The sequence below is a fragment of the Cetorhinus maximus genome, chromosome 5 (assembly GCF_964194155.1).
Source record: "Cetorhinus maximus chromosome 5, sCetMax3.hap1.1, whole genome shotgun sequence".
In the NCBI taxonomy this organism is placed as follows: Eukaryota; Metazoa; Chordata; class Chondrichthyes; order Lamniformes; family Cetorhinidae; genus Cetorhinus; species Cetorhinus maximus.
Window position 1 is genome coordinate 75193953 of NC_135883.1, and position 25591 is coordinate 75219543.

At 39.3% G+C, this 25591-nt stretch overlaps 1 protein-coding gene across 2 annotated transcripts in view; it reads left to right on the forward strand.

Annotated features, from left to right (window-relative positions):
• The window catches only part of LOC144680737 (intron Large complex component GCFC2-like), a 54782-nt gene that overhangs the window by 15346 nt on the left and 13845 nt on the right, over positions 1-25591 (forward strand). For both annotated transcript variants that reach the window (XM_078542061.1, XM_078542062.1), the window contains exons 6-14: positions 1109-1227; positions 9153-9339; positions 16184-16307; positions 16637-16718; positions 16814-16929; positions 19025-19224; positions 22358-22508; positions 22756-22877; positions 25308-25384. In XM_078542061.1, coding sequence (XP_078398187.1) covers positions 1109-1227; positions 9153-9339; positions 16184-16307; positions 16637-16718; positions 16814-16929; positions 19025-19224; positions 22358-22508; positions 22756-22877; positions 25308-25384 — 1178 coding nt within the window. The remainder of the gene's footprint in view (positions 1-1108; positions 1228-9152; positions 9340-16183; positions 16308-16636; positions 16719-16813; positions 16930-19024; positions 19225-22357; positions 22509-22755; positions 22878-25307; positions 25385-25591) is intronic.

The window sequence follows — 25591 nt, forward strand, 5'->3', positions numbered from 1 at the left end:
TTGCATGAGTGGACATAATCCCATGGCACTAATATCAAGAAGGGCAGCAGACTTATTCCTGTCCTGATATCCTGGCCAATATTTATCCTTCAATCTATATCACAAAAACAGATTATCTGATCCATACACTTCAGAAGTACTTCGTTGGCTATAAAGTGCTTTGAGATAGTTGTGAAAGGCGCTATATAAATGCATAGTGGAATAACGTAAATGGAGCCAAATTTTTGAATTGTAGAATTCTTGCCTCTAGTATTTTCACATCCTCATGTAAACCAAACACAACCAGAATGTGGGTTTTTACTTAAGCCCATTGCTATGCATTTTCAGTCACTGATCTAAAGTCGACTTAATATAGAAACTGGACTAAAGTGACTTAACACCAGATAAAACTGGTTCAAGTGGCAACCCTTGGTGTTGCCAAGCTGAGCTCCCTCTCTTCAGCATCCCAGAGCTTTCTTCTGAGTATATCTCTTCTTCCCAACTTTTGGTGTTGAATTACATGAAACTTCAAAATATTAGAAAATGGAGCAAAAAAAGTGTTAAAAGTCAAGACTCCCTGGGTCACACGCCTTCAGACTTCCCTAGGAAATGTTATATCATCAGTGTTCAATTTATCTTCAAAATGTCTAAATCCTACATTACAAAATGTCACTTTTGTGACCTTTACTTTGTTCCCTATAATTGATGGCTTATCAAGTGTAGCTGAAGTCATAAGAGCTTCATGTTCCTCTTACCACTGCTTTTTATATGTTATGTGTGAGGCTATTAGGTTTCATTTTTCTCAAAAACAACTGAATTATGGAATGCCATCCCTAATACAAGAAAAAGTCTTGAACATCAGTTATTTAAGTGATTCAGTCATCTTGAAGCAGTGGTTTTGGCGATCGATGCAGGGCCCTTTAACATTTGTACGGTACATTGTTTTGAGATGTCAGTTTTTTTTGGCTGTTAGCTTTTTTAAGTTGTCAGTCATCTTTTCCAACTATAGATATTATTATACATTTTGTTTACTTGCAGAAATGATATTGCAGTTCACCTGTTTAAAATATCATTTTAATATATATATCTTTGTAGCTTTATTTTCAATGAATTTGAAGTTTTTTCTCAGTCACCAGATATTGAGACAGCCAGTCAGCCGAGTACACTCATTAAGAACACAATGTTGGAAACTTGGAGAAAGCTACCACCAATCAACTTGGAAACTGTCAAAAAGCGATTGACCATTAAGTAAGTTCAGTTTTTCTTTTTAATTTTAACTATTTTTTAAAAGCATTCATATGTTGCAAATTGTACTCTTCAAAATATAAAAAAGTTTTTGCATTATGATAACTGAGCATTAAAATGATCTTAAAGGATTGGGCACATAATCCCCTCCCTTTCTTACAGCAATTTTCTGCACTCCCACCTCTTCCAGACTGTGACACTTTGCTGGGATATAGCAATGTGAGTGCCCAGCCCTGTGATAGCTCACTCAATTGGCCATTCCTCATCTTTAAACCTAAAAAGGGAGTGCCTGCAGGTCATTTTACTGAAGGAAGCATTACAGTAGCACTTAGTCTCTACTGACATCCAAACCTATGAACTTTCAACAAAGGCCACTGTGTAATAATTGGAAACTAGTACTCTTGTTGATTAGCCCTTCTTAACCCAAAGGTTGCAGAGATCAATGATGCCATTCTAATTAGCTAACTTGATAGACTGCAAGACCAACATGGGTTATTAGGCTCAGCCCTTCATTTATTTTGTGCCTTCTATGAGTGCACAATGCCACCAAGTGTGTCACAGCAGTTGCATACATTTCACATGCAGTCAGTATTATAGAAAGTGTGGCAGCCAATTTGTGCCCAAACAGCAATGTTAATGACCAAATAATCTTTTTTACTTATAATGGCTGAAGGATAAGTATTAGTTCAGGGCACTAGGGAGAAATGCCCTGTTCTTCTTTGAATTGTGCCATTGGATCTTTGATGTGCACCTGAGAGGGCAGACTGAGACATTAAGCCAAAGCCCATTGGAATGAAAGCACCTCAAAGTAAAGCACTCCCTCAATATAATGCTGAAGTATCATCCTCGATTATGCACTCAGTTCTCTGGAGTGGGAATTTAACCCACAGCATCCTGACTCAGACGAAGTGCTACCACTGAGCCATGGCTGACAATTCACTATTTTCACCAGGACTGCTTTTTATATTCTTGAAACCATGTTCACACGTAGTGTAGTGGACAGAGTTCCTATTTAAAAGCCATACTTTTCAAGGGCAGCTTATGTGCAATTCTAAAGATTGGTTTGTGTTTTACTGGAAATGTTCTTATCGTAGGGTGACAACCAAATTTTTCAACTATCAGTAATGTCTGCAAGGTAATTCCTTAATGGATTTTCAGTGAAGTATAGTTAATGTATTGGACTTTTCACACTTACTCAAAATAATCCTGAGGCCAGCCATATGCCATTATGTCTTAGCTGGACAACACTTGTGTGCTCAGTTCCATTTGTTTCTTTTGTGCGTAAGAGGTGCACGGTCACAGAGGGGAGACTTCGGCCTGAGTGAGACAGAGACCAAGTGAGTATATTTGAGAATTTGGTTCAAAGTGGGAATTCAACTGATAAATCTTTTCAAGTTTGATTTTAGAGTAAGAGTTAGATTCTAACCTAGAACTAGCAGCCTTTAAGAAAGTTAAATAGCCTAGTTAAACAGGCAACTGCCTTAGTGGCAGTTAAGTGTTAATCACCTGAAGCCCTTGTCTGAATAGGTGTTGATTACTGTAGCAGGAAGTCAAGCTAGAGAGTGACTCATCACAGCTCGATCTAAGAGACGGACTTTTAAAGCACACAGTCAGTAAGAGGCGCACGGTCGGAGAGGGGAAACTTCGGCCTGAGTGGGACAGAGAGCGAGTGAGTATATTTGGGAATTTGGTTCAAAGAGGGAATTCGGTGCATAGGGGGAAAGAGTTGCTTTAGGTAAGGTTTACTGCAAGAAGTAAAGTGTGCTGAATGAGGAGTTCGGTGAAGGATGAGGAGGAGGTGCTTTTTTTTCTCTTCTACTCTTTTTCAACCTCCAGTATTTGATTTCCACTTTGCAGCAGAAGGAGCAGGTAAATCAGTAATTGGTATTATTAGTTTTATCAGTATTGTAAATACCGTATTGTTTTATCAGTATTGTAAAGTTTACTGGCAGTGCCGAAACCTATTGGGAAGAGTAAGCTTTATTAATTACAATTAATAAATTAGCAATTTATTAACACACATTGGAGATGGCAGGGCAGGTGATGTGCTGCGATTGCAGGATGTGGGAGCTTCTGGATACCGGTGTGATCCAGGGCAAACACATCTGCAGTAAGTGTTTGTGGCTGCAGGAACTTCAGCTCCAAGTTATTGAGCTGGAGGCCGAGCTGCAGACACTGCAGCATATCAGGGAGGGGGAAAGTTACCTGGACACTTTATTCCAGGAGGTGGTCACACCCCTTAGGATGGAGTCTTCTGATTTGGTCAGGGACAGGAGGGTGTGACTGCACGTGAGACAAGTAAGGGGACCCAGAGGGCAGGAGTGCAGGAGTCTCGGCCCTTGCGAGTGTCTGACAAGCTTGAGGTTTTTTCGGCTTGTTTGGATGAGAATGGGGGCGTCAGGATGGATGAGCTAATTGGCCAAGGCACCGTGGTACAGGAAGCCATTCAAGCGGGGAGAGTTATAAGGAATGTAGTGGTAGTAGGGTACAGTATGGTCAGAGGGACTGACATCGTTCTCTGCAGCAAAGAGTGAGTGTCCAGACGGCTGTGCTGCCTGCCCGGTGCCAGGGTTCGGGACATCTGCTCGGGACTGGAGAGGAACTTGTAATGGGAGGGGGAGGTCCCAGTCGTCATGGTCCATGTTGGTACCAGTGACACAAGCAGGACAAAGAAGGAGATTCTGCATAGTCAGAATGAGGAGCTTGGCACCAAATTAAGAAGCAGAACCCCAAAGGTCATAATTTCTGGATTATTACCTGAGCTACATGCAAATTGGCACAGGACAAATCAGATTAGGGAGATGAATGCGTGGCTCAAAGCCTGGTGTGGGAGAAGTGGGTTCCAGTTCATGGGGCACTGGCACCAATACTGGGGAAAGTGGGATCTGTACCACTGGGACGGTCTACACCTGAACCGTGCTGGGACCGGTGTTCTTGTGAACTGCATAAGTGGGGAAGTGGAGAGGGTCTTAAACTAAGTAGTGGAGGCATGGGTACAAATTTGGGAAGGTAGAGTAGAGACAAGGCAAAAGAAAAATAAGTATTATGGGAAATGAAAAACAGACCGTGACAGGAAGGGATAGAGAGTACAAATCTAACAGTAAATCAGCAGATGAGACTAGAGGTTATAAAAAGAATAAAAGGATAAAACTAAATGCTCTGTATCTGAATACACGAAGCATTCGAAACAAAACAGGTGAATTGAGTGTGCATGTAGAAATAAATAAGTACGATTTGATAGCCATTACAGAGACATGGCTGCTGGAGGGCATGGATTGGGACCTGAATATTAAAGGATATAGGAAATTTAGGAAGGACAGGAAGCGAGGAAAAGGTGGAGGGGTGGCCCTATTAGTTAATGATGGTATTAGCACAATAAGAGAGGATGACCTAAGTTCAGGAAACCAGGATGTAGAAACGGTTTGGGTAGAGATGTGAAATGGTAAAGGTAAGAAGTCACTTGTGGGAGTCATGTACAGGCTGCCTAATAGTAACCACATGGTAGAATGGAGCATAAAGGAGAAATGTTAGGGACCTTGTCAGAAAAGCATGCGATAATCATGGGAGATTTTAATCTGGAAAAGTCAGATGGGCAAAGGTAGCCTAGTTGACAAAGGGTGGAGTCCTCTGGCACCACCTCTGAGTCCAAGAAAGACTGAAAAATTATGGCCAGCGCCTACGCAATTTTCACTGTCACTTCCGTCAGTATCCTTGGATGCATCTCATCCGGTCCTGGTGCCTTATCAACTGTAAGTACAGATAGCCTATCCAATACCTCTTTCTTATCAATTTTCTTCTAGTGTCTGAATTACCTCCTCTTTCACATATAGACTGGAAAAGTCAGATGGGCAAAGGCCATAGATGAGGAGTTCATAGAATGTTTCTGGGATAGTTTCTTAGAACAGCAAGTTTTGGAGCCAACCAGAGAGCAGGCTATACTACACCTGGTATTGTGCAACAAGATGGGATTAATTAATCATAGTGAAGGTGCCCTTAGGTAGCAGTGACCATAATATGCTTGAAGTCTACATTCAGTTTGAGGGAGAGTGGAGTGGGTCTGAGACTATGTTTTTAAACTAAAATAAGGGCAATTATGACGGCATGAAAGCAGAGCTGGCTAAAGTGAATTGCAAATTAGGTTAAGGAATAAGTCAATAGAGATGTGGTGGCAAACATTTAAGGGGATGTTTTAGAATACACAGAATAGAAACATTCCAACAGGTAAGAAAAAGTCCAGGGGACGGACACACCATCCGTTGTTAACTAGAAAGGTTAAAGATAGTATCAGACTTAAAGAAAAAGTATATAATTGTGCAAAGATAGGTGGAAGGTCAGAAGATTGGACAGAATCTAAGGAAAGGCAAAGGATGACTAAAAGATTAATAAGGAGGGAAAGATTAGAGTACGAGAGAAAGCTAACCAGAAATATAAAAACTGATAGTAAGAGTTTCTATAAATATTTAAAAAAGAAACGAGTTAACCAAGTGAGAGATGGTCCTATAGAAAGTGAGTCTGGAGAATTGATAATGGAAAATGAGGAAATGGCAGATGAATTGAACAGGTATTTTGCATCATTCGTCTCTATAGAGGATACAATTAACATCCCAGAAGTAGCTGTAAATCAGGAAATGGAAGGGAGGGTTGCCAAATTTACTGATGACACAAAGATAGGTAGCAAAGTAATTTGTGAAGAGTGATATAAGGAGGCTACAAAAAGATATAGATAGGTTAAGTGAGTGAGCAAAAATCTGGCAAATGAAGTATAATGTGGAAGATGTGAAATTGTCCATTTTGGCAGAAAGAATAGAAGAGACATATCTAAATGGTGAGAGATTGCAGAGCTCTGAGATGCAGAGGGATCTGGGTGTCTTAGTGCATGAATCGCAAAAGGCTAGTATGCAGGTACAGTAAGTAATTGGGAAAGCTAATAGAATGTTATCATTTATTGCAAAGGGAATTGAATAAAAAGTAGGGAGGTTATGCTTCAGTTACAGAGCACTAGTGAGACCACACCTGGAGTACTGTGTACAGTGTTGGTCATCTTACTTAAGGAAGGATGTAAATGCATTGGAAGCAGTTCAGAGAAGGTTTACCGGACTATTACCTGGAATGGGCAAGTAGTCTTATGAGGAAAGGTTGGACAGGCTAGGCTTGTATCCACTGGAGTTTAGAAGAGTAAGAGGCGACTTGATTGAAACATATAAGATCCTGAGGGGACTCAACAGAGTGGATGTGGAGAGGATGTTTCCTCTTATGGGAGGACCTAGAACTAGGGGTCACTGTTTAAAAATAAGGGGTCGTCCATTTAAAATGGAGATGATGTGTGTTGTGGTCACTTTGACAAACGGACCACAGGAGTCTCAGGCATAGGTCACGATTGTTTATTTGAGCAATTGCAAGGGGAGTACCATCTCAATACAGCTTGAGACAGTACTCTGTTAAATTACAAGTGTTCAACATATTTATACATTATTGGTCACGTACAAGAACAGTTTCCAGATTCTGATCTCATCAACATATAGGTTTACATTAAACAGACATCTCTGGTAATAGGTACATGCATCGTACGTCCCTATTTTTCACCCAGGTAGAGAACTTCCCTCCTAGGACCATCTGTTCTTCCCCTATCTGTTGAAGAGCACACTTAATCTTAGTTGTTATTGCCAATGCTCTGACTGCAGTCCGGCTCCCAAGCCCTTTCTGTTGTTTGCAGGCCCTAAGGCTGTGCAAGGTTCATCTGGTAACTTTTAACTGCCAATGTGCTTGGAGATTTTAAGTAATTCATTCCCTTTCAATAAGTTCTTACTATACCCCTATATTCCCCCCTAACAAGGTGAAGTTTTTTTTCCCGAGGTTCGTGAGTCTTTAGATCAGCCATGACCTTATTAAATGGTGGAGCAGGCTCAAGGGGCTAAATGGCCTACTCCTGCTCCTTGTTCATAAGTTTGTATTTAATGGGATTTTAAAACTTCAACAACAACAACTTATATTTATTTAGCACGTTTAGAATAATAAAATGTTCCAAGGCGCTTCACGGGAGCATTCTGAAGCAAAATATGTCACTGAGCTACAGATGACCAAAAGCTTGCTCAAAGAGGTAGGTTTTAAGGCGTTTCTTAAAGGAGGAGAGAGGCGGAAAGTTGTAGGAAGGAAATTCCAGAGCTTAAGGCACAGGCACGTTAAGGCATGGCCGCCAACGGTGGAATGATTAAGTTCGCGGATGCTCGAGCTCAAAATTAGATGAGTGCAGATATCTCGAGTGTTGTGAGGCTGACGGAGATTATAGAGATCAGGAAGGATGAGACCATGGGGGATTTAAAAACAAGGATGAGAATTTTAAAATCAAGGTGTTTCTTGACTGGGAACCAATGTAAGTCATCAAGCATAGGGGTGATAGGAGAATGAGCTTTGGTGAGTTTTGACATGGTCAACTGAGGGTTCAAAGTGGGAAACCAGCCAGAAGTGCAATGGAATAGTCAGGTTTAGAGGTAACAAAGGCATGAACGAGGGTTTCAGCAGCAGATGAGCCAAGACAGTGGCGAAGTCAGGCAATGATATGGATGTGGAAATACAGCCTTGGTGATGGTGCAAATATGTGGTCGGCAGCTTTTCTCGGGGTCGAATATGGCACCAAAGCTCTGAACAGACTTGTGTAGTCTCAGGCAGTTAACGGGGAGAGAGATGGAGTAGGTAGTTAGGAACGGAATTTGAAGCAGGGACCAAAACCAATGGCTTCAGTCTTCTCAATATTTAATTGGAGGAAATTTCTACTCGTCCAGTACTGTATTTTGGATAAGCAGTCTGTTAATTTAGTAATAACGGAGGAGTCGAGAGAGATGGTGGTGAGGTGGAGCTGGTTGTCGTCAGTGTAAATGTGAAAACAAATGTTGCTCTTTCGAGTGATGTTGCCCGAGTGGTAGTTTCTGGAGGGCACAAAGGATAGATCCTCTGTGCAGGAGCAGGAAGGGAAGCTATTGCAAATGATTGTCTGGCTACGAATAGATAAGAATGCAACCAGGTGAGAGTAGCCCCACCCAGCTGGATGACAGTGAAGAGGCGTTGGAAGAGGATGATGCAGTCAACTGTGTCAAAGGCTGTGGACAGGTCAAGAAGGACGAGGAGGGATGGTTTGCCTTTGAAATGTGCTATTTCAAAAAGGACAGGGGTGGAAACCCAGGTGGAGGGATTCGAACAAGGCTTTCCGGTAAAGATGGACATGGATTTGGGAGGTGACAACACATTGACGGACTCTGGAGAGAAAAGGGGCACTGGAGATGGGACAGTCCTTTGCAAGGAGGTGAGGTCAAGTGTTGGTTTTTGAGGAGAGGGATGATAACGGCAGATTTAGCCCGCTTGCAATTTCACTGTTTTTATTAAATTTAAAGAGACTGAGGATTTAAATGCCTTGACATTTCCACTGAGGTTATCCACATTTTATGCACATCAATGTCTACTTTTAACAACCTCAAAGGGGCACTTGACCTTTCCCAAAGGGATGTCTGGACCTCTCCAAAAGGTATCCTACCTCTCCAAAGAACTTCAGCTTTAGACCTTTTGCTCAAATGCCTAAAGCCCATGAGTTGTATTTTGGACATCCCACTGATGAAAATTGCAGTTGCTTGAAGGCAGTTGCATTTTTACATGTACAGCTGCCTCCATGAAACATGGACGTGCAAACTACCTGCCTGTGTTTGTCCCCTCCTCCACCCCCTGGTGGAGGAGGGTATTGGGTTGGGAGGGTGGTGTGGTGGGACTTCCAGAATTAAGGCTCTGACACCATTTTGGATAAAGGTGAAAAGCTCTTTCGTTCCCACAAAAATTCGGGCCAAAATGTTTCTGTCTGGTACTGACTGCTGTGCATTTGTAGCATTTTCTGTCTTTACCTCTTCCCAAAACTGCTTATTAACTGTTCAGCATATTTTTTTCAGACTGGAGTCTCTGCAAGAGGTTTACCGCTCACACCAGCGAGAGCATGAGAAGATCCAGCTGTTAGCTGAGAGTTCACAATGCACGATTGAACACTTGGAAGATACTTCTGACCCTGGTCACCGTTACAAATTTTATCAAGAAATGCGAACCTATGTTCAAAATCTGACTGACTGCTTCAATGAAAAGGTACAAGAATGAATAAAATACAATTGATCTATTTGTTAAGGGCTTTTCGAATCAGAAATACGTAGCAGTTTATTAAGTTTCAGATTAACTCTCTTAATCAGTTCTTATACTCTTACCCTTCTCTAAATCCACACTAATGACGTGGACACTTTTGGAGTACAGACAAGCTTTAATTCATAAGAACTTGATTACTTTGCTGTTTTACAGTCCTGAGTTAGATTGGCTTTTAAAATGAGAGTGAATTCACATTGCTGTGTAAATAAAGATAATAGAGATCACCTGAATCTTTGCATGTAAGCTGGTTAATTGAAGTAGCACCTCTCCACAAAACTTGATTAGTGCTGCATATTTATACAAGAAGTAAACTAGGCTGTTTAAATTTTTAAAAATGTCCAGGAACCAACCTTTTGTAGATATTCAAATAGGTTGCAACCTTAAAATGTTCCATCTCAATTGGTCACTTCAAGAAAAGTTGCTATGTTTAGTTTATCAAATTCACAGGGCAATACACAGGTCTTATGTGTCATGATTAAACTTTCTAGGCAAATGCATAGTCAGAATCTGCAGAGGCAGTTGTTTAACTGAATGAGCATCCTTGGAGCTAGTTTAAATCACTAAAGGCCAGCTAATCTGAAAAGCCCTAAAATCTGTTACATTGTCAGTTAACGCAATGCTTATAGTCAGGGTAGAATGTTTTTAAACCACCTGTTATTGCTATGATTAAGGTAAAAAGCAACTTATGTATCCCTGTAAACAAAATAACATTGATTTTAGGGGGATTAACTAAATATATATGTTTTTGTTTTAGTATTCTTCTAAAAATGAATTGTTAACTATGTTCAATTTGTCGAAAAATGAGACATTTGGTGGGAAGACTTGCTCTGCTTGCCATGTGTGGTGACATCTATAATACATTGATTTCACTACACTCAGTAACCTGAGCAGTTGTTTGCTCCCTCCCCACAGTGAGCTTAACATTATGTAAAAAGTATCTCAGCATAAATAAATTTGATGTACTTTGATTATTTAATTGCTCCTAGCAATGTTGAAGGTGTTTTAGACTCTGTCTCTGCTCCACTGCATTCCCAGTCTCAACTATATAGATGTTGGGAGGGGAAATTGCAGGGGGTAGTAATTGGGCATTGGTCAAGTATGCTGTGTATTGCTGAAATACAGAATTATCAGGTGGGTTGCAGGAGGATCTGTGTCTGTGTGAGGGTAAGTTTCTTCTTTCTATCTTTTTTTTCTCCTGAAATGTGCTGAACTGTTGTGTTTTAACTTCTTATCAAGCTCACTGTCTTTTGAAATTCGATAATCTAGAAATGACTACACAGAATTATCTACATAAAATTTAGATCCTATGTTTTTAAAAATTAAATTCAATTCGTGAATTAAGAAACTGTTTTGTGCTGATCGGTTATGTACTACAGTGGTTTTACACAGACAATATTTCAAGCTGGTTTTAACATGAGATTAACTGTATATATTCAAGATGTTGCTGAATAAATCATTGTGTTCTTCCCCTGCTGCATGCACTGTTCCCCCAGCTAAGCAGTAAGCAAACAACGTGCTTCCAGGTGTTTCCTTTTTAAACTTAACTGAAAGGAAGTATGCAAGAGCAGTCAGGTGTGACGTGTTCTATTTTCCCTCCTCACTGATGAAGCAGCAGCTAGTCTTTGGCATTTATTTCCTGAAAGTAGAATATAGGGAGCTGGAAATAAATTAAAAAGCAGGACCTCAAAGGTAGTAATTTCAGGATTAATCTCAGTGCCACGTGCTAGCAAGATCAGGAATAGAATAGACCAGATGAATACGTGGCTGGAGAGATGGTGTATGAGGGAGGGACTTAGATTGTGAGGCATTGGGACCGATTCTGGGGAAGATGGGACCCTGTACAAGCTGGATGGGTTGCACCCCAGTGGGACTGGGACCAATATTGTTGCAGGGGTATTCGCTAGAACTGTGGGGAAGGGTTTAACTAAGAGTGGCAGGGGGTTGGGAACCTGAGCAGGGAGATATAAAAGAGCGAATCGAAGATACTGCATTTCAGCAGTACATAGCATACTTGACCAATGCCCAATTACTACCCCCTGCAATTTCCCCTCCCGACAGCTAGGAATGAAAGACAGAAAAGTAGAAAGCAAAAGTGGAAGGCAGAGGAAACAGGGGCTAGCAGCAAATAGGGCCATGGTACAAAAAAATGTGTAAAAATGTTAAAAAGACAAGTCTAAAGGCACTGTATCTGAATATATGAAGCACTTGCAATTAGGTAGATGAATTAATAGCAGGAATAGATGTAAACGCGTACGATATAATTGCAATTGCAGAGACAAGGCTGCAGGGTGACCAAGGCTGGGAACTGAATATCCAAGGGTACTCGATACTTAGGAAGGAAGGGCAAAAAGGAAAAGGAGGTGGGGTAGCATTGTTAGTTAAAGATGAAATCAGTGCAATAGTGAGAGAGGATATCAGCTCAAAGTCTAGATGTAGAATCAGCCTGGGTGGAGCTAAGAAGCAACAAGGGGTGGAAAACACTTTAGTGGGAATTGTCTATAGGCCTCCAAGCAGTAGTAGTAAGGTAGGGGACAGCATTAAACCAGAAATTAGAGATGCATGTAACAAGGGTGCTATAGTAATCATGGGTGAATTTATGCTACATATAGACTGGGCAAACTAAATTAGCAATAATACTGTGGCGTGTGAATTCCTGGAATGTATATGAGATGTTTTTTTTTTTAGACCAGCATATCGAGGAACCAACCAGGGAACGGGCTATCCTAGATTTGGTGTCGTGCAATGTGAAGCAGTTAATTAATAATCTTGTTGTGCAGGGTCCTTGAGGGAACAGTGACCATAGCCTGATAGAATTCTTCATTTGAGTAGCAAGTGAAGTAGTCTGATCCAAAACTAGGGTCCTAAATCTAAACAAAGGAAACCACGAAGGTATGAGTTGCGAGTTTGCTAATATAGATTGGGGAACTTCATTAAAAGGCATGACGGTGGATGGGCAAGGGCTAATATCTAAGGAACGAATGTATGCATTGTAACAGTTATACATTCCTTTTCAGCACAAAAACACAACAAGAAAAGCAACCCAACCATGGCTAACAAAAGAAATTAAGGATAGTATTAGATCCAAAGAGGAGTCATATAAAGTTGCTAGAAAAAGTAGCAAGCCTGAGGATTGGGGGCAGTTTATTTTTCCTCTCTTAATCTATCTCTTGGTCCTCCTTTGCTGAATTCTAGACTATGAGAGTAAACTTGCAAGGAACATAAAAGCAGTCTGTAAAACCGTCCATAAGTACGTAAAAACAAAAAGATTAGTGAAGACAAATGGAGGTCCCTTAAAGTCCGAAACGGGAGAATTTATAATAGAGAACAAGGAAATGGCAGAGCAATTAAACAACTACTTTAGTTCTGGATGAAGGAAGAAACACACAACTTTCCAGAAATACTAAGGAACTAAGGGTCTAGTGAGAAGGAAGAATTGAAGGAAATTAGTATTACTCAAAGAAGTGCTGGAGAAATTAATGGGACTGAAAGCCAATAAATCCCCACGGCCTGATAATCTACATCCCAGGGTAAAAAAGGAGGTGGCTATGGAAATAATGAGTGCATTGGTTGTCATCTTCCAAAATTCTGTAGATTCTGGAACAGTCCCAGCAGATTGGAGGGTGGCAAACGTAGCCCCACTATTTAAAAAAGGAGGGAGAGAGAAAACAGGGAATTATAGACTGGTTAGCCTAACATCGGTAGTAAGGAAAATGCTCAAGTCTATTATAAAGGATGTGATAACAAGACATTTAGAAAATATCAACGGGATTAGACAAAGACAACATGGATTTATGAAAGGGAAATCATGTTTGACAAACCTACTGGAGTTTTTTGAGGATGTAACTAGCAGAATAGATGAGGGAAAACCAGTGGATGTAATGTATTTGGATTTTCAGAAAGCTTTTGATAAAGTCCCATATAAGAGGTTAGTGTGCAAAATTAAAGCACATGGGATTGGGGGCAATATATTGACATGAATTGAGAATTGGTTGGCAGACAGGAAACAGAGTAGGAATAAATGGGTTTTTTTCAGAGTGGCAGGTGGCGACTAGTGGGGTACCACAGGGATCAGTGCTTGGGCCTCACCAATCACAATATATATCAATGATTTGGATGAGGGAACCAATGTAATATTTCCAAGTTTGCTGATGACACAAAACTTGGTGGGAATGTGAGTGGTGAGGAGGATGCTAAGAGAGCTTCAAAGAGATTTAGACAAGTTGAATGAATGGGCAAATACATGGCAGATGCGGTATAACATGGATAAGTGTGAATTTATCCACTTCGGTAGGAAAAACAATGGCAGAGTATTATTTAAATGGTGATAGATTGGAAAATGTTGATGCACAAAGGGACCTGGGTGCCCTTGTACGCCAGCCACTGAAAGCAAGCATGCAGACGCAGCAAGCAGTTAAGAAGGCAAATGGTATGTTGGCCTTCATTGTGAGAGGACTTGAGTACAGGAGCAAGGATGTCCAACTGCAGCTGTACAGGGCCTTTGTGAGACCACACCTGGATTATTGTGTTCTGTTTTTGTCTTGTTACCTAAGAAACAATATACTTGCCATAGAGGGAGTGCAGCAAAGGTTTACCAGGCTGATTTCTGGGAAGGCAGGATTGTCGTATGAAGAGAGATTTGGTCGGCTAGGCCTGTATTCACTAGAGTTTAGAAGAATGAGAGGGGATCTCATTGAAACATATATCTGACAGGACTGGATGTAGGGATGATGTTTCTTTTGGCTGGCAGGGGGGTCTAGAACAAGTGGTCACAATTTCAGGATACGGGGTAGGCCATTTAGGACTGAGATGAGGAGAAACTTTATGACATGGCAGATGATGTGTGCCAGGCAGACCAAATCAATGAGGGAAACTTGGTCACGCTGTCACAACGGTTTTGCAATTTGTATTTATTCCGAGGTGTGTGCACTAAATTCAGACGTGACAAGTCCACCAAGACCTCTAGAGATTTTTAAAGATTAAATTAAAATATTTATTAACAAAAGATGCCAAGCTCATACATAAGACTACAATTACTACTATAATAACTCCTAAAATTCCTAATTAACCTGATTCCCAGTTACACTCCCTTTAAGGCAACGGTCCGAAATAGATTTTAGATTTAAACCACACTCATCTGCCTGATTTCAGCACCATTTCTTTCACTTCCAATGCTGGTGTCTTCTGGTTCACTCATGTCCTTTAGAGAAGGAAATCTGCTATCCTTAGCCAATCAGGTCTACATGTGACTCCAAACTCACAGTAATGTGGTTACTGTTAACTGCCTGCTGACGTGGCCTAGCTAGCCACTCTGTGTCAAAACGCCATGAAAATGTCTCAACTGTTGGTGTACCTACACTACACGGAGTGCAGCAGTTGAAAAAGCTTAAATGGGACATAACTGCCTGCACCCAAATCAAAGGTGAAAGCCACGTGGGGCACACAGGCAATGGCAGGTGGTGCTGCTTGCTCCCAAGTAATTATGGTAAGCCTCTGTAGCGCTGCTCGAAGCGGCACTATGTGAATGAATTTCGTAGCTATCATCTCTCTGGCTGACTCATCATGGGTTATTCTTGGGAGGAAGACCGTCATTATCCCAACATTGACACTTATGAGATAAAATGCTTCTGTTGGCAAAATTACGCTGTTTTAGCTCTTCACTTTTGATTCAGATTTCTTGTGAAGTTAAACTTTGAGAGATTGACCTTGGAATTACATCAGAAAGTTTAGCACGTTACTGGATTGTGTAGGGAAAACATTCTAAAGAGAATGTTGTAATCCCTTGCAAACTGACTCTGACTTTGTTGTTTTCTAACGATTTGTACCATAAGTGTTTTTCTGTATTTTATTCTGCATAATACTTAATTTGCAAATAAGTCTGTTGGTTTTAACGTAAATTTGGTGGTATGAAATTGTAGAATTACCATTTCTTTGGGTAAACAGAAGAATGTGGTGGACATCCTCCATGGTTTTTGGTGCAATGTACAGTAGTTAAGGGGTAATTGTTGGTTTTTTGGCAAGAATTTTATTTTCTATTCATTCATGGGATGTGGGCTTCGCTGGCTGGACCAGCATTTATTGCCCTTCCCTAGTTGCCCTTGAGAAGGTGGTGGAGAGCTGCAGTCCATGTGCTGTAGGTACACCCGCAGTGCTGTTAGGAAGGGAGTTCCAGGATTTTGACCCAGCGACAGTGAAGGAATGGCGATATATTTCCAAGTAAGGATGGTGAGTGACTTGGAAGGGAACTTCAGGTCATGATGTTCCCATCTATCTGCTGCCCTTGTCCTTCTAGATGGTAGTGGTCGAAGGTTTGGAAGGTGCTGTCAAAGGAGCTTTGGTGAATTCCTGCAGTGCTGCTTGTAGATGGTACACACTGCGTCTACTGTGCGCCAGTGATGGAGGGAAATGATGCAAGATTCAGCTCATAGGAAACTCAATTTGCTTGTAGAAATTATCTTTTTGTTACAGAGATTCATTAAAAGCTTAAACTATAACTTGCACTACTGAATGGCAGAATATGTAACAATTTACATAACTGCAGAGAACACTTATACTCTGTGCATTGCATTGCTGCCTTCAAAATATAAATGAAATAGAAATAATGGATATGTGGGGTTTGTGTTTAAACATCAGGTAATAAAACCTGTACTTTACACAAAACTATTGATTGATTGTATTAGGATAGCAGGAGACACTGAAAGTCATGACCATAAAATACAGTAATCGGTGCAGCATAGTTCACATTGATAGGTGGAGAGGAAAGGCAACACTAACTGAAGTTATTTCTTTTTAGGTATGTATAATTAATGAACTGGAATCTGAACTACATCAGCTACTGGGGCAGCAGGCAAGAAATCTTTTTCAACGCAGACAGGATGATGTTCAAGATGAATCAACTGATGTTTGGCAGCTTTCAAGTTAGTGTACTCATTAATAGTTAATTTCAAGTTCTGGCTCTGTTAGGGTCTTCCTGTAAGTCTTTTTGTCTGATCTTTCAATCAGCCTTTACGATTGAAATTTAATTACCCTCGATAAATTTCAGCTGTGCATTCGTTTATTTTAATATAATGCACAAGTGCTGTGTTATTGAGGCATGAACAGGAAATAAACAACAATGGATTTCAAAATTAATTAAACATGTTGCTTGTGAGGTCACAAGTAGTGGTGATAATGTGTATTAATTATTGAGGTGCCTCAGTAACTCATTAGTCCAAACGTGGTGACATATAATGGCTTATTTCTGCAGATAAAGCTGATGCCAGCTGCGGGAGTGACATAGATTGTGTCAAAGCAAAACAGCAACGCATTGAAAAACGAGAGGCAAGAAGGCAAGAAAACTGGATCTCTGAACAAATTTTCAATTTAAATTGTAAAGTATTTATTGAAATAGAATTAATTTAAACTCTACACTTTTCCAATATAGGGCTCATAGGGAGCAGTTAAGAAAAGCGGCTGGAAAGGAAGAAGACCATCACAAAGGTCTGTCCAGTGATGATGAAGTAGTTCCAGCCGATATGTCTGATTTCCATGAGAAAGAAGGTATGGCTTTCTTCTTCCCCACACTCTATTTGTACTACAAAATCTTGTTTAAGTTTCACTCCTCTTTCTTGCCATCTCAGTAAAATTACCTGTGTAGGTCATAGTGATGTTTGTATATAATTGGAGGATGTTTAAAAAAAAAGTTGTGAAGGAACATCTTGTATTTGTTGCTAAACGCATTTGTATAAACGCATATATGTAAAAGTGTGTTACACTTCTGCCTTGCAAAGTCCAAGTCACACTTGCACCTGATAGGCTATCATACTTTGTGGGAAATTTTACATGGAAACTCTTTCGAGTTATCAACAGTCACAGATTGCAACTCTTTCGAGTACAATCACAGTTCTTGGTTTCGGGAGTGGGACATGAACCCACAACCCTCTGATTCAAAGGCGAGGGTGCTATGAACTGATCCATAGCTGACACATGGAGATGGAGTCCAAACAAACTGCAGGAAACGCATAGCAGGTTCATCATTATCTGTTAGACAAAATACCAGTGAATATTTACAAAATACCAGTGAATATTTGATTTAATTCATCAGAAAGGATATGCCTGAAACATTAATTCATCTTTCTCATTACAGACTGTATATTATAGTATTTCTTTAACTACTGAATACTAAATAAAATAATATATAGATGCATATTTTTTGATAGGGGTTACAATTTTGTTTTGCATTTTTTTCTTTTACATTGGTCACTCTACCATAGCAATATAGCATGCGACCTGTTTTAGGAACACTGCATACTTTATTTCCATTGTAAAATTACTTCAGAGGAATTCCCAATTTCAGTTGCTGGAGAAGCAAACATGAACTGCTCTTGCAAGACTAAAATGCTGCAAAATTTGTATTTTTGGTGAAACATTTTGCTTTTAAGCTGCCTCGAGTTGCATACTATGAATATGAGCATTGAGTGTTGAATTCCAAATGCTTGCAAAGCTTATTGGTTTTTGCCATTTGCTGTTTTTTTGGTGGGGTTTGGGAGGTGGATGAGGGGAAATAAATACTAACATTGCTAGTGTGATTCATTTCAATGACTAGTTATTATTTCTCTGCCAGTTACAGTGAATGCTTAATTTGACAGTCGAGTTCAGGAAGAATGTCTTTAGATTTCAAGGTTCAGTAAATTTTATCAGCTATCTAGTAGAGAATAATAGTGAAAATATGCAGCAGAGCCATCAGCATGAGAAAGATTGGGAAGGAGAAATGTACAGAGGGACTTCTCAAAACTGTGTCTACCAGTTCTGACGAAGATCACCACTGAAACATTTACTGATCTTTTTGGATGTTGACAGACCTATGCATTTCCAGTATTTTCTGTTCTCTGTAGTCCGCAATGGTTGTTTTGTTTTGCTGATGAAACCAATGCTTGGTATGGTCTATCTATATATATATATATATTATATATATAAATAAATCATAGAATTTGCAGCACAGAAGGAGGCCATTTGGCCTGCCATGTCTATGCTGGCTCAGCTAGCTCCACTCTTCTGTCTTTTTTCTCTTCAGATAGTTATCCAATTCCCTTTTTTAAAGTCACAATTGAATCTGTCTCTACCACACTCTCACTCTACCACACTCTTAGGCAGGGCATTCCAGATACTAAGCACTCATTGTGTTGAAAAAGTATTTCCTCATTTCATCTTTGGTTCTTTTGCCACTTAGCTTAAGCCAGTATAAATATTTTTTTTATGAGGGCCTGGTGGCATGATGCTGCAGCATGTTGGAGTGGTAAAATCGATTTTGGAACTACAGTTTTCTCCCTTTATGAAATCCTGATCTTAGCCAATATGAAAAACCCCTGCTGGTTTTCCTACAGGGATAGAGAGATGATTTTAATGCAGCCAATGCAAACTTGCAGATGGATGCCTTTATCAGCATCAACAGTGATTTGCCCACCGTTTCACTTGTGGAGATCTTTCTGACAAAACATGAGGGAAAGAACATTTTAGAATCAGCTTTGATCTTTTAGGCCTTGATCTGCAAATGTTCTAATGTTGTATTTTCCTCATTTTTCTTTTGTTCCAACTTGATAGCTAGATTTTTATCCTGTTTTCTTGTTTGAACAAATTTATCCATAATTTAACACAGATCGCATTTTGAAGGAAGCCAAGAAGATTTTTGAAGATGTACATAAGGACTTCTATAGTGTTGACAGAATTTTAGCAAAGTTTGGGTTGTGGCGACAAAAATTTCCTGATTCATATTATGATGCTTATATTGGACTTTGTCTTCAAAAAATTATGAATCCTTTAATCCGTGTGCAGCTGATCGGCTGGAACCCTCTTAAAGTAAGTGTTGGTTTGACATTCATAGCTAGAGTTTTTGGTGGGAAGTACATTAAAAGTCCTCTCTACAGATTGTATTATTAATCTTTATTTGTTGAATAATATAGAAAAAGGTAGCCCTTTAGATGGGAAAAATATGCCTTTTGTGACAATGAGCTCTATATGTAAAGGATGTATAGAAATTGACCATGGTGTGTTAATAACACAGTTGAGTCGCATTGAGTCTGATGATTCGCAAGTACTACATGAAAAATGCATCACTTACAGTTGGGTCTGAAGTTCTTGTGAGTCACCAGGTATAACTCTGTATTGATTTGATCTGTGTGTGTCCTAAAGTAATTCTAAATATGCAAAATTAAACACGCTAATTCTACCTAGTGGCTGTTTTGAACATTGGCGTAACCTGCCTGCATTATAGTGCCACAATTTAATGTCAAAATATTTGAATTTGGCATTCATTACTAGTTGGCACCCATCAAGGCAACTAAAGTAGTGGACAGTGGAATGCCTATGGATGCTAGTGAATGAACATTGAGAAGGCATATGATAAAGTTCCTCATAAGAGACCGTTAACTAAAATTGAAACCTATGGTCTGAAAGCAAATTATTGATCTGGTTAGGAAATTGGCTGAACAGCAGGAAACAGAGAATAGAGATAATGGTCAGGTGTTCTAATTGGCAGTATGTGACTAGTGATGTCCTGCAAGGATTTATGTTGGGACCTCAACTGTTCACTACTTATTAAAAATGGGATAAAAAGCCACATACAAATTTGCCAATGACACAACGATAGATGGCATTGTAAGCAGTGTGAATGGAAGCATACAATTACTAAAAGATATCAATAGAGTAAGTGAATGGACAAAACAGTGGTAAATGGATTTCACTGTAAGCAAATGTGAGGTCACCCACTTTGGATCTAAAAAGGATTGAACAGGATACTTTCTAAATGGTGAAAATTGAAGACCAAAGAGATTTGGGGTTCCAGATACATAGATCATTAAAATTTAATGAACATGTACAGAAATTAATCAAAAAGGCTAATGGAATGCTGGCCTTTATATTGAGAGGACTACAATATAAGGGGCTAGAAGTCATTCTTCACATATACAAAACCCTGGTTAGACCACACCAGGAATTCTGTGATCAGTTCTGGGCAGCAAATCTTAGGAAGGATAAATTGGCCTTAGAAGGAGTGCAATGTAGATTTACTAGAATGATACCTGGATGCCAAGGGTTAAATTACAAAGGAAAAATTCTATTCCCTGGAATTTAGAAGGTTAAGGGATGATTTAATTGAACTTTCCAAAACATTAAGGGGAACAGAAGATGGACAGAGAGAAACAATTTCTGCTGATTGATGAGTCTAGGAGCAGGGGACATAGTCTAAAAATGAAAGCCAGACTTTTAAGGAGTGAAATTAGCAAACACTCCTCTCTACCATTGGTGGCAAATGTTTGGAACTGTCAATAGATGTTAGATTAATTGTAAATTTTACATCTGAAATTGCTTTTTTTATCTAGAGGTATTAAGAGAATGGGGCAAAGGTGGGTATATGGAGTTATTGATCTCATTGAGTGGGGGAACGGGCTTGAGGGGCTAAATGCCTGCTCCTGTTCCTGACAGCCTAAACTGAGCTATGCAAACTTCAGAAGGATACCATTATTGGTATTGACAGTGATTTGGGAGCAGGTCCTTTATTCACCCTTTCACTTTTGGAAATCTTTGAGAAAGTGTGTGGGTGCATTTTATGGAAATGAACCATTCAAGAGTGTTTCTACTCATTTTTGTTGTGCTTTAAAGAAAAAACAACTCATTATTTTTGTTGGGCTTTAAAGAAAATACAACTGCAACACGTGAATAAGCTTTTTTTTAAGTTACTTGGTTTGTTGTCTACATTCATTTATTTGCTGACATTCACTTTTGTAACATAGTATCTCTAAATTTAAATAATAATCTGGAAAAAAAATGCTGTTTTATGCTTTCCTCTTTGGTGCCACTGCCATTAATTTACCATAAATAGTACAGCTTTATTCTAATTTTAAAGAAATATCAATTTGGAAAGGAACTTTGCACCTCAATCTGGATACCTGTAAAATAAAAATACATTTACTGAAGAGTTCTATTTCCCCACAGTGGTTGGGTAATTTTCAGGATGAATTATGTACTTCCTGTCCACCACCCTCATCTAAGCAATGTGAAAAACGGTTTAGATGTTAATGGAAGAAATTTCTGGTTTTAGCCATTCCTCATCCCACAGTTTTTTTTGTTTCTTGAGCTTCATCCCTTTAGGGAGCTGTTGATCAGATGTCAGTACCAGCAGAGTAGCGTTGTTTCTGCTCTATAAAGAGACACCTGAGTCAGAAGGATTCAGTAGCGGACGAGTTACTAATGTAGTTACAGTAATTAATGTTTCTGTTCACAGAGGTGAAACAAAGATCAACATTGGGGGAATCCTTCAGCCAGCACAGTCAGAGGCCTAGAAGTAGTTTGACCATTGGCCTTTTGATTACAGAGGACACATGGCTGGGGGAAACTATGAATTGAAAGTGAAATGTACTTTCAGTGAGGATTTTGTGCAGAGTGAATGAGATGCAACTCTGTCAACCTCGGCTCAGTCACAAGGTTCTGGGTTCATGTCCCACTCCTGAACTTGAGCACAAAAATCAAGGTTAATGCTCCAGGGAGTGCTGCATTGTCATTGGTGCTGTCTTTTGGATGAGACATTAAACCAAAGACCCCTCTGCCTCCTCAAGTGGACATAAGAGATCCCATGGCACAATTTCAGAGATGATTAGGCGAAATACCGATGTCCTGGCCAAAAAGTATCCTTCAATCAACATCATAAAAGCAGATTATTGGGTCATTATGACATTACTGTTTGTCGGAGCTTGCTGTGCGCAAAATGGCTGCCATGCTTCCTACATTACAACAATGTCTACACTTCAAAGGTGCTTAATTGGCTAAAGCACTTCAGAATGTTCCATGTTTGGGAAAAGCGCTACATAAATGCAAGTATTAAACATATTGCAGCAAGAAATATGTATTTGTTTATTTCTGGTGCACAAAATTTGTGATTAGAAATGATCAAAAGTCTACAGTTAACATGTTCCTAACACCCATCATTGCTGTTTAGCCTGACTGCCTGGAGTTTGCAGAAATGCCCTGGATTATAGCATTAGAAGAGTTCTGTCACATGGAAGATGAAGAATTCAAGAAAAAGGAAAACTCTGATAGGAGATTACTTCCTACAGTAATTGAGAAAACAATCATTCCCAAAATTGAAGGTACTTTAAGAATATCCAAGTTTGCAGATTTTCTTTTTTTAGGTCACAGTTATAGCAGACTGTTTCTTCAGTAAATTTAGTTTTCCATGGAAAAAAAAATTGTGATGACTTAAATTATATTGAAATGTGTGTGTTAAGGATACTTTAGATTCACATTTTGTTATTACACTTTTGAAAAATTGAAATAACTTATTTAATTTGCAAAAGGTTTCGAAAAATCATGTTTAATTTAATTTAATTTTTCCAGGCTTTGTAATTCATGTGTGGGACCCATTGTCATCCTCACAAACAGAGAGTTTAGTACAAATCTGCAGAAAGCTAAAAGAGGAATATGGTGTTTTCAAGAATGAACAAAGTAAACCTGCCCAGGTACGCAAATCCCTGCTACAGAATCTTTTGAAGAAGGTTCCTCATGTCACGGTTTAATCTTTTATTTTTAATGCCGTTTATATATTTAATTTCTTTATATATATTTTAATGGCCTGCTCGCATCAGGGATTATACCCATAGATTGGAAGCAGGTTTATGTTGTGCCAATTTTTTTTGTAATTTCATGGGATTATGGGCATCGCTGGCTAGGTGATTCAGGGGGCATTTAAGAGTCAATCACATTGCTGTGGGTCTGGAGTCACATATAATGTCCCTACAGGTCGTGGTGGGATTCGAACCCAGGTCCCCAGAGCATTACCCTGGGTCTCTGGAATACTAATCCATTGACAATATCCCTATGCCACCACCTCCTCCTATTTTTAATAAAGCCAACCAGTCAGACTGGGAAATATAGGCCTACTAGCTTTGGTTATAAGCAAGTAGTTAGGAGGGATCATTATAGCTCCTGGAGGTAATTTTCACAGGCAGAAGACTAGCTTTGTGGATTGTCTGGCTATTATATACCTTACCTGATTTTTCTTTCCCATTGACTTCAGTAGAAAAGAAATCTGCAATTTATAGTTTCATGTCTTCGCTGTTTATATTAATAATCTGGATGAAGACTTTTGGGGAACTGCCCACAAGCTCACGAATAATTCCAGAATTTGTACAAGTGTTAGAACCTAGATTGAGAAAAAAACAAGAACTAGGTGTGACGGAGGGAATAAGCCTATTAACGGTTGGTGTCATTTGGAAGGTGTAATTTAATGTTATGCATGTAGATAGGGCTAATGTTAATCATGTCTACTGTGCATGGTTCTGAACTAAGGTATACTACCGAGCAGGAGAAAGGCCTAGTTGTTGTAGTGCACTAATCCCCAAAGTTTATAATCAGTGCTATGGAACTATAGCAAAAAGTGCCATATTGTCCTTCTATAAGGCATTGGTTGGGATACAATGAATGTTAAGTTAGGCTACAATGTCCAGTTTTAGTCCCTCATGATAGCCAGTATAAAGGCTCAGGAAAAGTTTCAGAGAAGAATCACCAGATTTCCTATCGTAAAAGCCTTTCATTAGCACAGTAGGCTTGGAGATCTGGGTCCTTCTACTCTCTAAAATATGTAGTCTGCAGGTAGATTTAATTGTTATATTTTTTTTTAAATGAAGGGGCCAGGATGTGTCCACGTGGATAAAATGTTTGAATTAGATATATCTGGGAGAAGCAGGAGGCATGCATTTTAAGTTGAGCATAGAGCTAGGTTAAATGTCAGGAGCTTTTTTTTTTCGCTGTGGGTCAGTGACCTTTGGAACTAGTTGCTGGCTTTCATAGAGAGAGCGGTTACACTGCAAGTGTTTGAAACAGAGCTGGGCACTTTATTTTCATTCATTAAAATAGGAATTGTGACGCAGTGGGTAGTAGGGTTTGCTTTACCAACATTTAATATTTTTGATGAGTTCATACTGGTTGCTTATATATAATTTCTGATGTGAGAAGACTTGTTTGAGAGAATTTCTGATAGATGAAAGGCTGAAAGCACTTCAAGTTATTCTTACCACTTACTTACTCATCTGGAGAAAATTAGTGATGTGGAGTGATCACGTAAGTGACTGAACTCTGATGTAATTGTGGACAGCCATCCCCTGTGGCCCATATTGTAAGCGCAACTATCTAATTGTACCTTTGCTTGTTTTTAATATAATGCCTCAGGACTTGTAACTAGAAATTTCACATTTAGGAAATGTCAATTGTTGGCAGCCTTGTATGTAACTAAAAAATAAATCGTTAAATCTGTAGACCAAAAACAAGAGTGTTACTTTAGGCAAGCCATTACTCCTGCTTCCAAAGAATACGGAAGCAATTGACAATAACTGAACAACAAAAATAATTAGAATTGGATTGCCAGGTATGATGGAAAAAGAAGTTACACATGTTTTGTTCAGGCTCAGGTTGGTTGCATTAACACATCATATCTATTGTAAAGGATGATAACCAAGACATTAACATTCTGATAAACTGGCTTGAGAGATAATTGATGGATTTGAAGCTTTTATCAGGGTTGTATTAACTAATAAATAGGATGGGTCTTGAAATATTCCTTCCTACAGTATAGCTAGCTTACTGTCAGTATTAATAAACTGTGTTTGATAAAGGAAAGTACACAAAATTGCGCAGAAACAAGACCTGTTTAATTAGGCAGAAAATCAAATGATTTGAACTTGTCAACAAAAGCAATATTGGTTTCAGTGTTGGAGAGTTTTAAGCTGCTAGTTAATCTGTTGCTGGGTATAGTAGAACTAAAGTCACTATTTGAACAGAAATATGTTCAATTATTTCTTTTTAAGGTGGTATCCATGTTTGGCTGCGTATTGAAATGTTTTCAAGAAGGAAGCTTTTATTTTAATAAATTGAGGTTTTTTTAATCTTCATAGGATCTGAGAAAAACTATTATAATGAGAATGACTATGTCTGTGGAAGAGGACGCTTTCATTCCTCTGTATCCAAAAAAGTAAGTTATATATTTTAATTAGTCCTTTTGCCTTCTTCATATCCTCCAGCACACAACACATGCACAGTAGGAAGTTCTTGGAAAGGTTAAAAAAAATCATTTACAACAGTATTTCATTTTCTCTGGAAAGAAATTCCATCATATACCCAGGGTGGGGTGCAGGGCCAGAACTGCAGGCAGGCTTGGAGGCACTCCCTGTCTGCCCTG